Below are 16,027 nucleotides of genomic sequence, written 5' to 3' on the forward strand. Positions count from 1 at the left end.
GAACTTTAGCCAAATAAGTCTATACGGTTATTTCTTTCACCTATTGTTATTATTTTCTCAGAAATCAAAATTAGATTTGAAGTGAGAAATAAGCAAGAGACTTAAAACTAAAGCTCCTGCATATATATTTTTAATTAAAAAAATATAAGAAGAATATACATAAATTATCAACATACTGTGAACAATCAGAAAGCCTGTTTAAAATCGTTCATATAGCATCACTATATTTTAGGTTTAATAACATCTTGTCTGTATCAAGATTTGGAGAATGAAAATTTAGTTCTTGAAAATACTCTCTAGAAATATATATATAAAAAAAGATAATTAAACAGTTATTCATTTCATTTGAAGCCAAGAACGTTGCATATTACACATCAACACTGTATCTTCACTATGTTTAGATATTGCAGGTATATTATACAACCCTGTAGGCTGGATGAAAAGGCAAATTATGATAGAACATATCCTTTATCTCAGAATTGATTCATTTTAATAAGTTCAGGAGAGGATGACATTATTTAATTACAAGGTTTTCTCTTTATGTTCAATAGATTCACATTCAGACAACACCTAGGTTTTCATTTGCTATATTCCCATTGTCTAATAAGTGTATACCATTCATTAATGTCTAAAACAATAAACATCAGAAAATCATACCTGTACAAATACAATAGTTTTATTTGCAGCTGATATTTTAATTACTTCCTCAAGATAATGTATAAGAAAATATAAATGATACCTACTGTTTAATTAAGCCATAAAGACTCTTTGCACATAAAAATCAGATATTAAGCTCATTGCTTTCTACCCTTTATTTTATACCTTCTTTTTTTAATTCTTTTTTTTTTCCATTTGTATAGTTAAACACAAACTGAAGATACAATGAAGACGAAAGACATTCATCCTACACTTTAACTAGATTACCTCCTAAATATTCATTACCATGATGTGTTCCAGTTTGAAAACCTAAAACTGTTCTAATTGTTTCACTTCCGAGGGCATCCCCTTTCAAAAGTAGTGATTCTGCTATTTAACAGATAACACATGTGTACTTACTATTGATGCTAAGGTTTCTCCTCTCATTTCCCTCTTTAAAGAAATAAAGTGGGAAACTTTTTTTTTTTTTTTAAATATATATATATTTGTTCAGTAATTTATGAAGGAGATGGAGTGGAGTTCTGCCAGAGTACTAGCTACCTGTCTGTAAAGGTAAAAGGGTTTAAATACAGGAAGTTTATTTCCACCATGCAATGAACTGGTCTGTATTCTCTCTTGATTTAGAATACGTTGTCCACAAGATTTATGGATACAGAGTAAAATCATTCCAACTTCTTGTTACAGAAATAACTCTCACTCTGGAACTGACACAAAGCAATTTTTTCCCAGCAAGAGAGGAAGAAATGGTCAAAAGGTGTGAGAGGGGAAATAGGAAACAAGTTTTTCTGTGAATGAGGGCAGAAATGACTGGTAACACAACTCTGAAATCACCGTGCAGGTGGATAGTGGATAACATACAGAATGTTATCCAAATTTTAAGTTTAGAAGCTTTGAATTCTGGTCGACAGTATCTCAGGTTGACAGCATCTACATATTAGTAAACACCCTGTGCTGCACCCTTGATTCTAATTCAAAACCTAGTGTTTTCTGGCCATACCATCTATAATACCAATACCTCAGGTAGAAGAACAATTTTATATTCTGATCAAGCAGAATAGCATTGCTTGTCTTCTTGAAGGCTCTGCAGATTGCATGTAAGCTCCCAACATAAAGTTACTGACAAAAAAATAATGTTTATTAGCTGGCCAAAAGAGTACAATCTTCCTTGACATGAAAAACAAAGCATGCCACTACAGTGCTTGCATTTTGATGTAAATTTCAATAATATTTTGCATACATACACTGGCTTTCCACAATGAACCAAATATCTAAAGGCAGAAACAGATAAACCAGTGGCAGGAAAGGTAGGCTAAACCTGCACTGACTTCAGGGTACTGAGCCTGAGACTAAGTTTCTCTCTTTGATATGGCTTTGAACAGTCACACTACTGCTTCTAGGCTTTGGACATCCATGTTTTTGTTTGTTTGTTTGTTTTGAGGCAGTCTGTATGTCCTATTTATTCAGCATATGGTGACTTTTGCATATGGTGGCATATGAGGATATGCCACTGGAACAGATACGATAAAATGGAAATACTAAATAAGGCACCATATATACAGACTCTTCATATTCTACGTAAATTCATAGAATCATAGAATCATTAAGGTTGGAAGAGACCTTCAAGATCATCTGGTCCAACCATCACCCTACTACAAATGTCCCCCACTAAACCATGTCCCTAAGCGCCAGGTGCAATCTTTCCTTGAACACCCCCAGAGACGGTGAGCTTGAATGCAAGGCAAACATATGTGCAAACTCATTTTTCCCCTTCAGAATTGCCCAAGAATTGCTTCCAGCCAAATCTGAGCATGGACTCATGAATGTGAGGCAAATTTGGACTTGCATATGGCTACGTTAATTGACAAGATTCCAGTTCAGGTATACTCGGCTCAATTGCACACCTGCCTAAGTAAAGTTCTAACTTCTATTACCATTTAGACAATGTTAATAGAGTATTATCATTTTTTCTTTTACCTTGTGGGGTTGGGAATGATGAGGCATTGTATGGCTATGTCATTGAAAAAGACACAATGACAGAGGTGACAGCTTTCTGAGCACAGTTGAACATTGAGTTGCAAAAGGAACTAAAATAGTCTAAAAAAACGCCTCCAGAGATGCTCAAAGGTATTTTAAATAGTCAAACTTGGCCTTATCCTACCCATATTGAAATCAAGGAGAGTTTTACCATCAATCTCAACAGTAAAAGAACTAAAACAGTATTTATGGACTTTTGGAATCTTATATTTGCATGCTGAAGTTTTTTTTTTTTTCTTGTATTCTGTCAAATGTTGGATTTTTAGGGAATATTTATTAAAGTAAATTCCTTTAAATAATGTTATCAATCATCAGGAATTAATAGGTAGTTTGAGAAAAGGTGACTCTGAAATGAAGAATTTGAATTGATATTTCACTTAAAAATTTTATTCTAGCTATTTTATACTTCTGTGGTATGCTTATATGTTCTTGAAAGTAAATTAATAAAAATAATAATAAAAAAATAAATTAGGCACCAGTTCATTATGAATTAATCTCAAGGAGCACACCCCCTCAAATGAATTTAAATTGAAAAGCTTCACTGCTGTAACTTGAGACACTGAGGAACAGATAAGGACCTTAAACTCCTGCCTGCTTCAATTTCTTCACATTGTTGTACATTTCAAGTAGGCTTGCTTAAAAGCCACTAGGAGATATATACGCTTATATGCATACAGACAAAGTGAAATTCTTTTTCATACCTTCAAAGTAACCAGCATTTGCAGGCCATGTCTTCCTTGGTGGTTTCACATGGAGACGTTTATTTTCATTGTTTTTGAACAACGCCAGGCGCACAGCTGGGTCTAGACGACAAGAACAAGTTAAAATCAAAGGTCAGACCTGGCTCATTCATTCCTTCAAGCAGTTTTTCACCTTTTAGCCACTTAATAAGTGAAAAGACCTTTAAAAGTAGGTTTTATATTCACAAAGGATTACATTTTCTAAAATAAAGAAACATAAATACATGTGCAACTGAGAAGCAAAGTCACTGTTCTTCAGGTTTTTAACACCATTGATCATTATTTAGCTAGCTAGCTCGTCTCCAAACTAAAATAAATTCTACAGCATATTTTTGCACAAAATATTTTAAAAATCTGTTTTTAAAGCTTGAAACTCAATCAGAAATATTAACAGAGTATATGCCAAGGATTGTTTCTAGAAGTTTTTTTTCATAAGCATTCAAATCAAGTTATTTGCAGCTAAAAACGTTATTTGCACCTAAACATGAGACAGTTTATTAGTTTATTTTTTGAGGCTAAACTAGCAGATAATAAACCAACTCTCTTCCATGTCCTCTCCTTACCAAAATAAAGACTCCAAAAGTCTATAGGCTCATCTATATGACACAGAACAAAATCTTGATTAGTTTCATGTGTTATTTTGAAAATGTTGCAAAGTTGAGCACAGAATGTATATAAATTCAAACAACACAGGTTCCTAAACTGTAAAAATATAAAAAGAGTAATTAACAAAAGCTGAAGTAATGCAAAATCACACACATGAGGAAGGGCAACTTTCATGAATTTCTTATGTGAAGTTAGAATTGTTTGCTTGACATTGAGAGAAAGTAATAAGAGTTTAAGGGAAACAGTGGTTTATAAAGAATGTGAAAATTCTATGCTGAGCAGGAGAAATCAGTTCAAGAAAAAAAAAAGTAAGAAAAAATAGGACTGGGAAGAAAAGCAGAGCAAAAGCATATAGAGTTTTGTAGGTATGACACTGTGCATGACATGAGTGACAAAAAGGCAAAGGAAAAATGAAAGAAAAATGTTTCAAATGGTTAAAAGAAGACAATAGCACAAGCAGACAAATACACACTCCATACTATCTGAGAAACAATGAGGTTGAAGTAATTTGTCTACAAAGTTGACTGCAAACTTTCAAAAAGACTAGAACATAACAACGAGGGAAAGCCTAGCAACAGAATTAAGCAAGAAGTAGACATGGTAAGGAAAGGATCTAAATTTTCACTAAGAATGCAAACGTAGCAAAACTGAATATGTGAGACACTGCCAGAAGAGAGAGCAGGAAACCAGAGGAGATGGGAAGACTGAAAGAGCATTCAGACAGAATAAATTTACAAGACTAATTATATCTGATGCTCCATTTTGAGCTCGTTACTTGGATGACCTTGTAGCAGACCATCCATGTTTATTGAGAGAGGTTATAAGAGCATCTCTATATGGATATATCATGGCCCATAATACTGCAGCAAAGTCAACAGTGTTTTGTTTTGGTTTGGTTTGGTTTTTGTTTCCTTATTTACGGAAATAAAGAATTGGAATGCTCTGTTAAGTCAGTTTCTTATGAAATTTAACAACAACTTAAAAAGTTGGTTTTGAACAGATCTCTGCATTTCTAGTACACATTTCAGTTACAAAGTAACATAACAAAGAGATCCTTTTTTAAAAATGCTCCTTTAAAAAAGTGGAGAGTTCCACTTTTTTTTTTTTTTCCTTCAGAAAATTGCTCTCTTGACACAAATAATGAAGATGGAGACATACTACATCTTTACCTTATAAGCCTGCATAAGAACTCTAATGGGGGTATAGACACTTTTAGAGATAATGCATTGACAAAATATGTCAAAAAATGATGGTATTGTTCAGTCCACATTGTAGCAACTTTTGGTTGACTGAATGCTCTTGATGGTGCTAACCTCTCATCAATCAGCAAACTGGACTAATCAAAGAATAATGGAAAATATGGATGGAAGTAATTTAGTCCATGTCTTCTTTCCAAGGCAGAATCAGCAACACCTTACATTTGTTATCTCCAGTTGTCTAGGAGAAAATCCCTCATCTTTCCAGATCAATCCAGAGGATGCCAGATTTGAAGTCATTTTCCTCCACTTTTACTAACTATATCAGATATAAGTTCAGTGAAATAACTGAAGAAGCACAGTAAATAACGATTAGCTCCATTAATTTTAAAGGTACATTATTAGAATGATTTATGAAGTGGATTATCAGGTTTGTAGATGCATTCATTTCATGTAGATGGACTACGTATGTCTATGTTGGCATGCCTCTCAAATAAAAAATAAAATTGTCATAACCTGGTGTTCTTCAGGGGAGCAAATGTGTGGGGAAATAGATCACAGTAAGATGTGCGATGAAAATATCTTGAAATAATAATATACTGCATTTTAAAAGTTCTATCTGAATTTTTAAATAACAAAAGTGAAAAATATATTGTAACTAAACTATAAATTACTATTGTGTTTTCTATACTTGCAAGATACATGGCTGTATGAGCACTATACATAGATGAAAATATACAAAATATTTTTTTGTTACTACAATTTTTCTAACACTCATGATACAATGTCGATCAGATACAGAGTTGACAAAAATACATCTGACTTACAAAGGTAGTTGCAATAACATCGACAACTGTCTTTCTTCAATGGAAAACCAAAGACAAAGTGTTAAAATTGATTAAAACCTCTTAAGACAAAATATAATTGAAGATTTCCAAACTGTTTTCAAGTAACAAAATAATTTCTGCAAAGGCACACTATTTTCCTATGTGGGTTACTGAAGTTGTTCCAATATGTTTTAAAAATGTCTCCTCTCCTCTCCTCTCCTCCCCTCCCCTCCCCTCCCTTGGGAAGAGAGGGATATGATAGAAATTATTCTACTAGGAGATTTCTGTCACAAGATTTATCTTCACATCTTTGCAAAATGATTAAGTAATCTGCTGGGATTTAACACAGTGCCAGACTACTTGAATTTGTACCTACCTGGATCACCTCAACTATTGCCTACAGCTCTTTTGTTATTAAAAATGAGTTTTTTTCTCTACCTAGATCCAAATGTAGGCAATATTATAAAGATTAGTTTATAATACCAGTACTTTTCAGTCTTTGAGAGAGACAGGGAAATGAACTGTATGTATGCTTTGGTGACAAGCAATCAAATGTTTTAGATTTCACAGAGAACTGTGAAAGAGTCCAATAGTTCAAAATCATACAAACATCTTCTTGGATTCTGGCACACTCATTTAAATGTGGCTTATTAGACAATGATCTGTGCTGGCAATCTAAGAACCAAGGATGTAATTTAATGCACATTGCTTGGCAGACTCCAAATACAGAAGATAAGTTGGACAAACCCAAGAAATGTTATAGAAACAATATGGAAGGAATAGTTACTGCCTGATCTGGCACCATATTTGCTAAACAACTTCATGATAATATGTTAAACTGAAAAAAATGTTTGTCTTTCATTTTTTGTTGTGCAATATCTGTAATTAGAAAAACAAAAACATGTATCTGTGCCAACTTTAAAAGAGTTGATAAATCAAAGTAGCACAGTGACAGATATGAGATAATTCAATTTGTAAATTCACTTGGAAGAAAGACCACATTTTGTTCCATAACTGAACGGAAATTAGAACAATGGGATTCTCATCCCTGTTTGGAGTTCCCAGATTATTCTGCTACATGGAACACAAAGCAATAACAAAAGTAGCTTTCCTTCTGCTACTAGGAAAATATAGATCAATGGCCATTTACTTAATGTGTAACAAGGAATAATAATATCCTGTAGGTTTTTATTTTGATTGTTGTTAATTCAACAAATTATGTTGTACAATCAGTTCATCTGTTTTGGGGCTGTGGGCTTTGTGTTTTTGTGGTGGTTGGTTGTTGTTTTGTTTGTTTGTTTTGTATTGGTATTGCATTGCTGTCTTAAATTCTAAACTAGAAATAAAAAAATATTTGCTAACCTCTATGAAATATCTTAATAATTTTTCTCTTGTTCTGGGAGTCAAGGCATGCTTCAGCTGCTTTTTGCTTTTTTTTTTTTAATACCTATATGACAGCAAGAATTATCATATCATGCTGTCAGTCTCTCCCAAGAGAGTTTTCCTTTGGAGAGGGAAAGGTTAAACAAAAATTAATACGGCACTGTAGTAGTGACAAGTTGAAAACCAGACAAGGCTTCCAGCTATCTTAAAAGAAAAAGAAGTTAACATTCAGAAGCTAATACAAAATGCACATAACCACAGAAATTCAAAGTTAGGCAAGAAATTCTGTACTGCTGTGCTAATGCACTTTTAGGAAGCTACAGTTGTTATTAGAGATTTTTTAATCACAGTGAAGTCCATTAATGTCTGCTATGTTTACATTTTTAATTAGAATTTCTTTAGAATTTTATGCACCCATGATAAACAGGAATATTTTTGACATCATACCAGTTTTACTTGGCTGCAAAATTTCTAGTTTCTTGCCCACACTTTTTGTATTACGTTACTGTAGAGTAAAAGTAGTTGAAGTAGACACAGTCTACATTTGGTATGGTTAAAACACAGGTCACAACTTTATTTAACGACACAAACAAGCATACATAACTGTAGTGGATTAGGGTAATAACAGGCCTTAAAGCCATTAGTTGTTGGGACAGGCCTACTGTAATATAATCATTGCCTGAATCACTCCCTATTGTAAGGTTAGGCTACTTTAAGCTCTTCCTTGTAATACAAACCACAGGATTCAGTGCACTTGCTAGTATTCTTATTTTTTCATTACTGAAAAGGTGCATTGCCAGACATATGAGGTAAGATACTTCTCAGCTACTTTTAGATCTCTACAGTTTAGACTCTATTCCATCCAGTCACTCTAGGTTTTGTGTATAGACAGTGGAGAATTATAAATTCTTTCACAGTGAGATTCAAGTAGCCTATTTTTGAATGCTGATTTGGAAGGAAATTAACAGTCTTTAATGTGGCTATTTGTTTCCAAAAAGGAAAGCAGATGTGAACTTCTATAATTAACCAAATGAATCACATTGTGTTTAGCACTGTTCTACTAAGAAATCATGGAAATTCAACTAATTCAATACATTGCATTTGTGAATTTCAGGCAAAGGAGTTTGATGGCATTTGGAATCACACAATACGCTCCAACAGGCCGTGTATTCCTACAAAATCTATCAGCATCTGATAGATCAGCTGTAATTAATAAGATCATTACCACAGAAGAGCTCAATCACACTTAAAAGATGTGTGGAATGATCCTAAAATCTGTGCATAAAAGCTATAAGTTTATTTGTTATTAGTTGATAAATTTTTGCTTTTCTCTGAACTTCAAATTTTGCTTTTGAGCCAAACATATATACTAGTAAATGGATATTGCATGGAAAATTGCCTTTTTACCTTTTAATTCACACTTAAGTGAGTTCTGGTTACCTATTTTTTAGAGTGTAGGAAATCTATATTGCTAACAAAGTTATTTTACTGTCATTACGATTTACCTTTAAATATACCTTCAAATACCTTTAAGAATTTTTAATCAGAAAGCTAAGAAGCAAACGATTGTAATATAACACAGAAGAACTGTAAATTCAAAAGAAAGAACAGAATTAATAATAATAATAAGAAAACACACAAGATTTAATATGAAGCTTCAATAAGGAAGAAGCTCACTTCAGAGCAGATGAAGCTGATAAGATGCCATTTATCAGGAAATATTGGAAATTTCCTGATCGAGAGCTGTCTAGCTTAAGGATAAGGTGTATCTACTCTACCTTTGTAAAGTCCCCAGACTCTCCATGAGACTATGATGCTCCCTGCTCTCACTGCTTCAGAAGAGGTAGTTGATGTAAAACATAACTGTATATGTGGAGATCCTTCTCACATGGGATTGTCCCATCAGGATCATTTTCTAGTGTAATAGCTGAGTTTTAGCATCACTTTAAGATAAAAATACTTGTTTTAATTGATAATATCCTATTTGATCCTTACTGACCAAACAAGTTAGTGTGCTGTATGACAAAGAATGGTTGGATTGGTAATCTTTGTATTGAAAAGGGCTTGAGTGTGCAACATTTCAGTCATGTTTCCTGGTTCTAGAAATTACACTTCCTGCTTATCTGAGAAAAAGAATGTTATTTTAATGACTGTCAGAGAATTCTGTACAGGAAAATAATATAAAAAGGTTATTTTTTGTGCTAGATGTAATACACAAAAAAAATCCCTTATGAGTTTGTGTCAGAAAGAGAATATTTGAACATATAAGAACATTATGAAAACGTTTTTTTTAATTTTTTTCCAACACTATTGGTACACTTTGAGAATATTCCAAGTGATACATTAAAAAACTCAACACATGCCATACTGAATAATCTGAACAAAGTGAAAGTAAACATATTCAAAACACACAAATTACAACAAAAATAGGATAGTAAATTTGCTCTGGTCAATCAAACATTTATGACTGGATTAATTACTACTAACATAAACCAGAGAGCATATGGAGAAAAGATGATTTAACCTAATAAGCTATTTTCATTAAAAAAATTATACACAGGCCACCAAGTGGAACACGTCAGAAACTCATCTGCACACCACATATTCACTACTATTTTTTTTTTTTTTTTTAGGTTAAAGTGGCAAGGTATCATGGGAAGCTCTCAAGATTTAAATAGAATCATTTTAAATTTTTATCAATTTTTTTTTCACTTTCCATAGCAATAAAGTATGGCTTGTTCATTGCATTTTTTTTTAAACTGGATTTGTTTTTATCTAATTAGTCTTAGGCATGATATTTAAACCGTAAAAAATGTACAAAGAAACACTTTTAATAACTTTATTTGTATGCTGAACCTTTTCCCTTCCAAGAGCAAAATGTACTTTCAAAACCAAACACAGAAGAGATTTGCAGCTATACAAAAGAGGAAAAAATACCTGTAGCTTCTGATAAAGTTTTAACAAATAAATGAACACTTAAAAAAATAAACATAAATAAAAGTACACCTTCCAAAGGACATTTAACATGATTATTAATTTAGAGTTCAGTGCTATTGTCATCCAGGCTCTTAAATATTTCAGCATTTCTTATAGTAGTGGTATTGTATTAATTATTGTTCTTAACACAGTCCACTGACATTTGTATTAGCATATCATAATGTATTGTGTATGTATTGTAGCATATTCTAAGAAAGGTTCATTGACATAAGAAGAATCTGAGAAGAACCAAAAGACAATTGCAAAAAGCTGCATAAGTACTATTTATTTCTCTAGTGAATATTTAAAAACAAAAAAATACTATTTCATTTCATATGTATCAAACTGCCATTTTCATAAGTAGTTCTTGCACAATCAAACAAGCTAGTTATGGAGATGTGAATAACACTACACAAATTTTATTTTAAGGACAAAATTTTAGTCCTAGGAAATAAAATCAAAACTAGCCTAAATCAATAATTTTAACCTGATTCCACCAAAATAAGAACATAAGAAACACAGAATACAGAAATAAATATTCCACAACTAGAAAAGGAGATACATGAGCAAAAAGAAACGTTTCTCTCTAATATAGCTGTCAAATGCTCATTTGAAAATCCACCACAGAGTTTTTAAAAATCTGATTTTTTTATTCGTGAAACAAATTGAGGTCTTTATGGATACTTAAAGTGTGATTTGTTTTCACTGAATCACAGTCCACCTTTAAATAAATGTTTACTTATGGGCAAGGAAACTTCTTAAAAGAGAAAGTCTATTTTGAGATTTAAGAATTACATCATTATATTACATCACTAGAATAATTCTTATCTCTTGACTTACCTACTTTTTTATTACTGTACTTTCTGGGCTTCATTTTATGAGCCCTCTTCAGCATTAGCTGTGCAGTAGAAATGTCTTTAAAACCCCTAGGGGAAGAGAATAACTCACTAAAAATTTCAGATAGTAACAGATCATCTGCATAGTATCATAAAATGCACTTTTCAAAGAGAATACAAGTGTTTATTTTTTTCTTAACTGCATGGTATGAAACATTCTGAATTACACAGAGACCTGCAACATTTAACTTAAAATTACACTATTGCAATATATTAAGCTGGTCTCTCAGATATTTGTAAAAGTAACAATAATTTTTACTTTGGTAGAAAGCAGAGATTACTGAAAGGTGGAAGTTAAAAAAAAGCAAGCTACAACAACCAAATATACTGTACCTATTTCTGGAACAAGCAGAATACTGAAGCTTAACATACCATTCTTCTGAAATTTTTTCTTCTTTTCCAGACCTGAATGAAAATTTCTTTTTTTCTTTCAAGTCAAAGAGCTGTGACACTGTTCCCTTCTCTGAACTGAAAACAAAGTATAGGAACAGTACTGAAAGGTAGGGTCTTGGGAGACTGTTTTGAAGCCTTCATTATTCTGGAAGTTGTTTGTGCCTTTTGAAGCTTGCAAATTATATATATATATATATATATATATATGTGTATATATATATATATATATATATACACACACACACACACACACACATATAAATCTATTTCAATACTCCAGGAAGACTTTATCTCAGAGACTAATAAAAGTCTGCTATTAATTTGAAATGTTTACATTTCAATTACTCAAAGCATATTTCAGTTTTTTCTCTCCAAAAGAATGCAGCTGTGTAAGAAATCCTTTTTAATCTTTATCTAGTCTTAGAAATCTATTTCAACATCTACATTGTTATGATGTATGTGAAAAAAATGTTTTATGATATATCATCAAATATACATTCATAAAATATATGTATATATTCATATACTCTTACTTAATGAAAAATAATAACTGCTTTTAGTATACCTGGTTTTAACCAGTGTATACATTTTAACTCTAGTAATGTCACTTTAACCAACAGCTGCAAAAGCATCAGAAAACAGCCTCAATTTATCTTCCTTTTGATTTTTGTCAAATCCAAATCAACTAAACATAACTGGGGAAAACACACACACACACAAAATATGCCCACAAAACAAACAAATACCTCTTCCGCCCCACCTCCCCCAAATTATTTGACTTACCTTCTATGAAAGTGGAGATTTTCTGGTGAATATAAATGTGGTCTGTCAACACACTGCCAAAGTGCTTGTGGTGACAACTGCAAACTATTTGAATGTTCACTGGAATTTAAGGGCCTAGAATACTTCTCAGTAAGAGAAATAAAATAAAATAAAAAAGCAGTTGATAATTCCTACAAGTTTGTCATAAACCATGAAAACAATTATTCAAAAAAACATAAGTTATGCATATGAACAGGCTTTTGAGCATCACTGGGACTGCACATGTCTAGGACTTCAAAACATGCAGATAAACCTAAAAGGGTTTGTAGTCCATTACTGTAACAGAAAGGATTCTTAACAGTGCTATGCTCATTAGAAACCTGACCTTCAATTAAATAAACAGGGCAAAAAGGTGACTTTAATTATACTTAAAGTCCTTAAATATCAAGAATTATACATTTATAACATTTCTCTCTTTTAATTGTAGGAAATAAAACATTAGGACATTAGGAAATACTATTTAAGCAAGAAGAAGGAAAAAAACAACAAAAAAACCCAAAAACCTTCCAAAACAAAAAGCTAAAACTTCAAAGTTTATCAAGTAGCTAGCAGACATTACAGTTCAAACCTTTAGCTGTTCTGAAAACATTCAGCTGTTGTCATACAATGCACATCTCAGTATTTTTAAAGTAGTGTGTCAACTAGCAATTTTTAATCCATTGCCAAATGTACAGATGAAGAACATCATCTTTTTTTTCTGCTACTGTGAAGTAAAGTGTTGAAATAAATCCAAAACAAAGAAAAAATTAAGCAAATGAAAGAAAATCTAGAAGAAAAATTGCATCTGGGGGTGAGGAGGAAGTCCGAGACTTCTAAAAGCAATTGTGTTTTTCAAGTCAATAGATTATCTTATTAATCACCCCAGAATAGCATATCCTTAGAGAACGAATAAAGACAGAATAGTAAGAAGTTGCTGTGACACGTTACCTTTGGCCAGTGCAGCTGGTTTGAGAACAGGAGTGTTTTTGAAGGGAAACGGGTGGAATCTAGAGTTAGCCATTCCTTTTCTAATGCAGCCTGTATAAATGAGTAAAGTCAAATAGTGCACTGATAAAATCAGTTTAGTTTTGATAACTTTAAAAAAGTCTCTTTTAAACTGTCTTAGATACTGTTTCAAGTGTTTTCAAGTCATATATCAGAACTGCCACCTGCAGAGCAATCACACTCAAAACACCTTTGGAGATGCTATGGTGTATAATTTTATTTAAAATAAATCAGATTAAGAGTGTTCTTTTGTTTTGTTCTGTTCTTTTATTTTCAATGAGATGCATCTCCTACTTCTCATTTTTTTATTTATTTTAATCCCAACATTGTCCATAAACCCAAGTTATTAAAAAGTGACTGTGAAACTCTGAAAAAAAATACAGATTAAAGGCCTAAAGACCACAAAGAGTCTCATTTTCTAGTTTTGAGTAAATGAGCATTTTATATCCTGATGTAGGTGCCAGATTCTGTCAAACTTGTTTTTGCTGAGTTCAGCAGAATAGATGAATATTCTTCACTGAAATCTGGGGTTAAAAAACTCAAGGCTATATGAAATTATTCTTCAGTTAATCAATTTTATTTTTGATATAATAGAACCATTCACAAACTAAATTAATAGCTTGGAATGAAGAAGGATGCCAGAATTAGGTCTTACTTGGTGTCTCCTAATTCTTTAAGACAGAATTCTGTCTTCTCTCATGAAAACAAAATTTAGATTATGTTTCAAACTCAACCTTTAGATAACCTATTTTTCATATACATCCATGAGTTCTTTGACCACGTGTTCTTTCAATACATTCTGATAAGTGAGAGTAGTACTTTACTCCCACACAGTAAGTAAATACCTCTGAAGAATTTGGCTTCACTTATACAGGGCTCAGTCATTTAGGCTGTTTTTACTTCATCAGCAAAGAGCCTGGTGTTCATTCTTTCAAAAACAGCTAATTTATAAAACCAGACTACCTTTTCCAATTCACAGTCTCTTTCAGATTGCACTAATTTCTGACCTTGAAAATTTGAAGCAGTTATCCTACATCTGGATAACTTACTGTGCAGCTTGAGTAAAGAGGACTTTGAACAGCCTTAGACTACCAACCAAGAAGGCCTTCCAAGACCTTTGAAATTCTGAGAGACAAAAGGATGGTATTTCAGTTATTTTGAAAAGCTTACTTTGGGTAGTGGTCACATCATTTGGTGATTCTAAAACCAATCTTCTTATTTATAAGGTAACTGTGAACCAGGGTTATTCTTCTTCCATTCAAATTTTCAATAAAATTTGATTTCATTTTCAAGTCTTAAAAAGGATTCATTTTTACATGTTTCATTCCTTGCTTCTGGAATTCTCTGTTCTTTGATTATAGTATTTTGGTTTTAATTCTTTTATTTAAATCCAGACAAATTTTATGCCCTTGTCATTGATAGCTGATGTCTACCAATCTTTCTATTATTGTTTCATGATTAAGATATACATTACCCTTTTTACCCCATTTCCTCTTCCAGATGGTTGCACATGTTAAGGAATTATCTATGCAAACAAACTTCAGAGGCATGCAACAAATTAAATGTATCATTATCTGTTATACCTGCCTGCAAACTGCTATCATATCTCACTGCAGTGATTATTTTCATGCTGATAACCACTACATACTTGATTCAAAAAAAAAAAAAGTGTCACAGTAAAGTTTTTTTCCAGAAGTAGACTGTAGTAAGTTGAATTCCAAAGGCAATCACTTAAGGTTGTGAAGTTGTGAATTTGTACAAGTCAGATACAGAAAACTGATAAGTTTGTATCTCTGCAGAGACAAAACTATTACATATTAGAGTTCTGCAGTTGCCTGGGGTCTGTGGGTAAAATGGTTGAAATGAATAACTATGAAAAAAGGAGGAAGTCTGACCCAAACCAGTGAAAATCAGTGAAATTAGACATTATTCCAGCTAGTCCTCTTTGAATTTACTCTTCAGTTGCACTATACAGATCATATTTCTAGCTTTTCATGTAATAGTTTTTAATTTATTTTCTAAGCATGGGCATTTAATCAAGTTGCAAGTTAACTCAGTCTGTAAAAGACTGGTCTTCATCTTTGCTGGTATACAAAGGTATATGAAAATGGCACATTTCTTAAGTATTTTTCTCCTCCTCTATTTGCAAAAGAATCAATAGATCTGGGAGAGCAGTAGTTTAGCACTTCTTGCAAATATTAGTCAAATTAATTTGTGCTGTACAGTGTGTCCAAGAATGATTTGAGTATTTAAATATCTTACATTAACAGTGAATATAGAATCATAGAATCATTAAGGTTGGAAAAGACCTCCAAGATCATCTGGTCTAACTGTCCCCCAACTATCAATGTCACCCACTAAACCATTTCCCTAAGCACCAGGTCCAAACTTTCCTTAAACTCCCCCAGGGATGGTGACTCCACCACCTCCCAGGGCAACCTGTTCCAATGCCTGACCACTCTTTCTGAGAAGAAATGTCTCCTAATTTCCAACCTAAACCTCCCCCGGTGCAA

General features: G+C 32.6%; 1 protein-coding gene across 1 annotated transcript in view; it reads right to left on the minus strand.

The window, feature by feature from the left end:
* LRRIQ1 (leucine rich repeats and IQ motif containing 1) overlaps positions 1-16,027 on the minus strand; it is a 111,207-nt gene that overhangs the window by 39,789 nt on the left and 55,391 nt on the right. The window contains 5 exon segments of the mRNA XM_035551674.1: positions 3,393-3,494; positions 11,260-11,345; positions 11,688-11,783; positions 12,492-12,613; positions 13,458-13,547. Coding sequence (XP_035407567.1) covers positions 3,393-3,494; positions 11,260-11,345; positions 11,688-11,783; positions 12,492-12,613; positions 13,458-13,547 — 496 coding nt within the window.

This window comes from Cygnus atratus, chromosome 1, assembly GCF_013377495.2.
Source record: "Cygnus atratus isolate AKBS03 ecotype Queensland, Australia chromosome 1, CAtr_DNAZoo_HiC_assembly, whole genome shotgun sequence".
Lineage (NCBI taxonomy): Eukaryota > Metazoa > Chordata > Aves > Anseriformes > Anatidae > Cygnus > Cygnus atratus.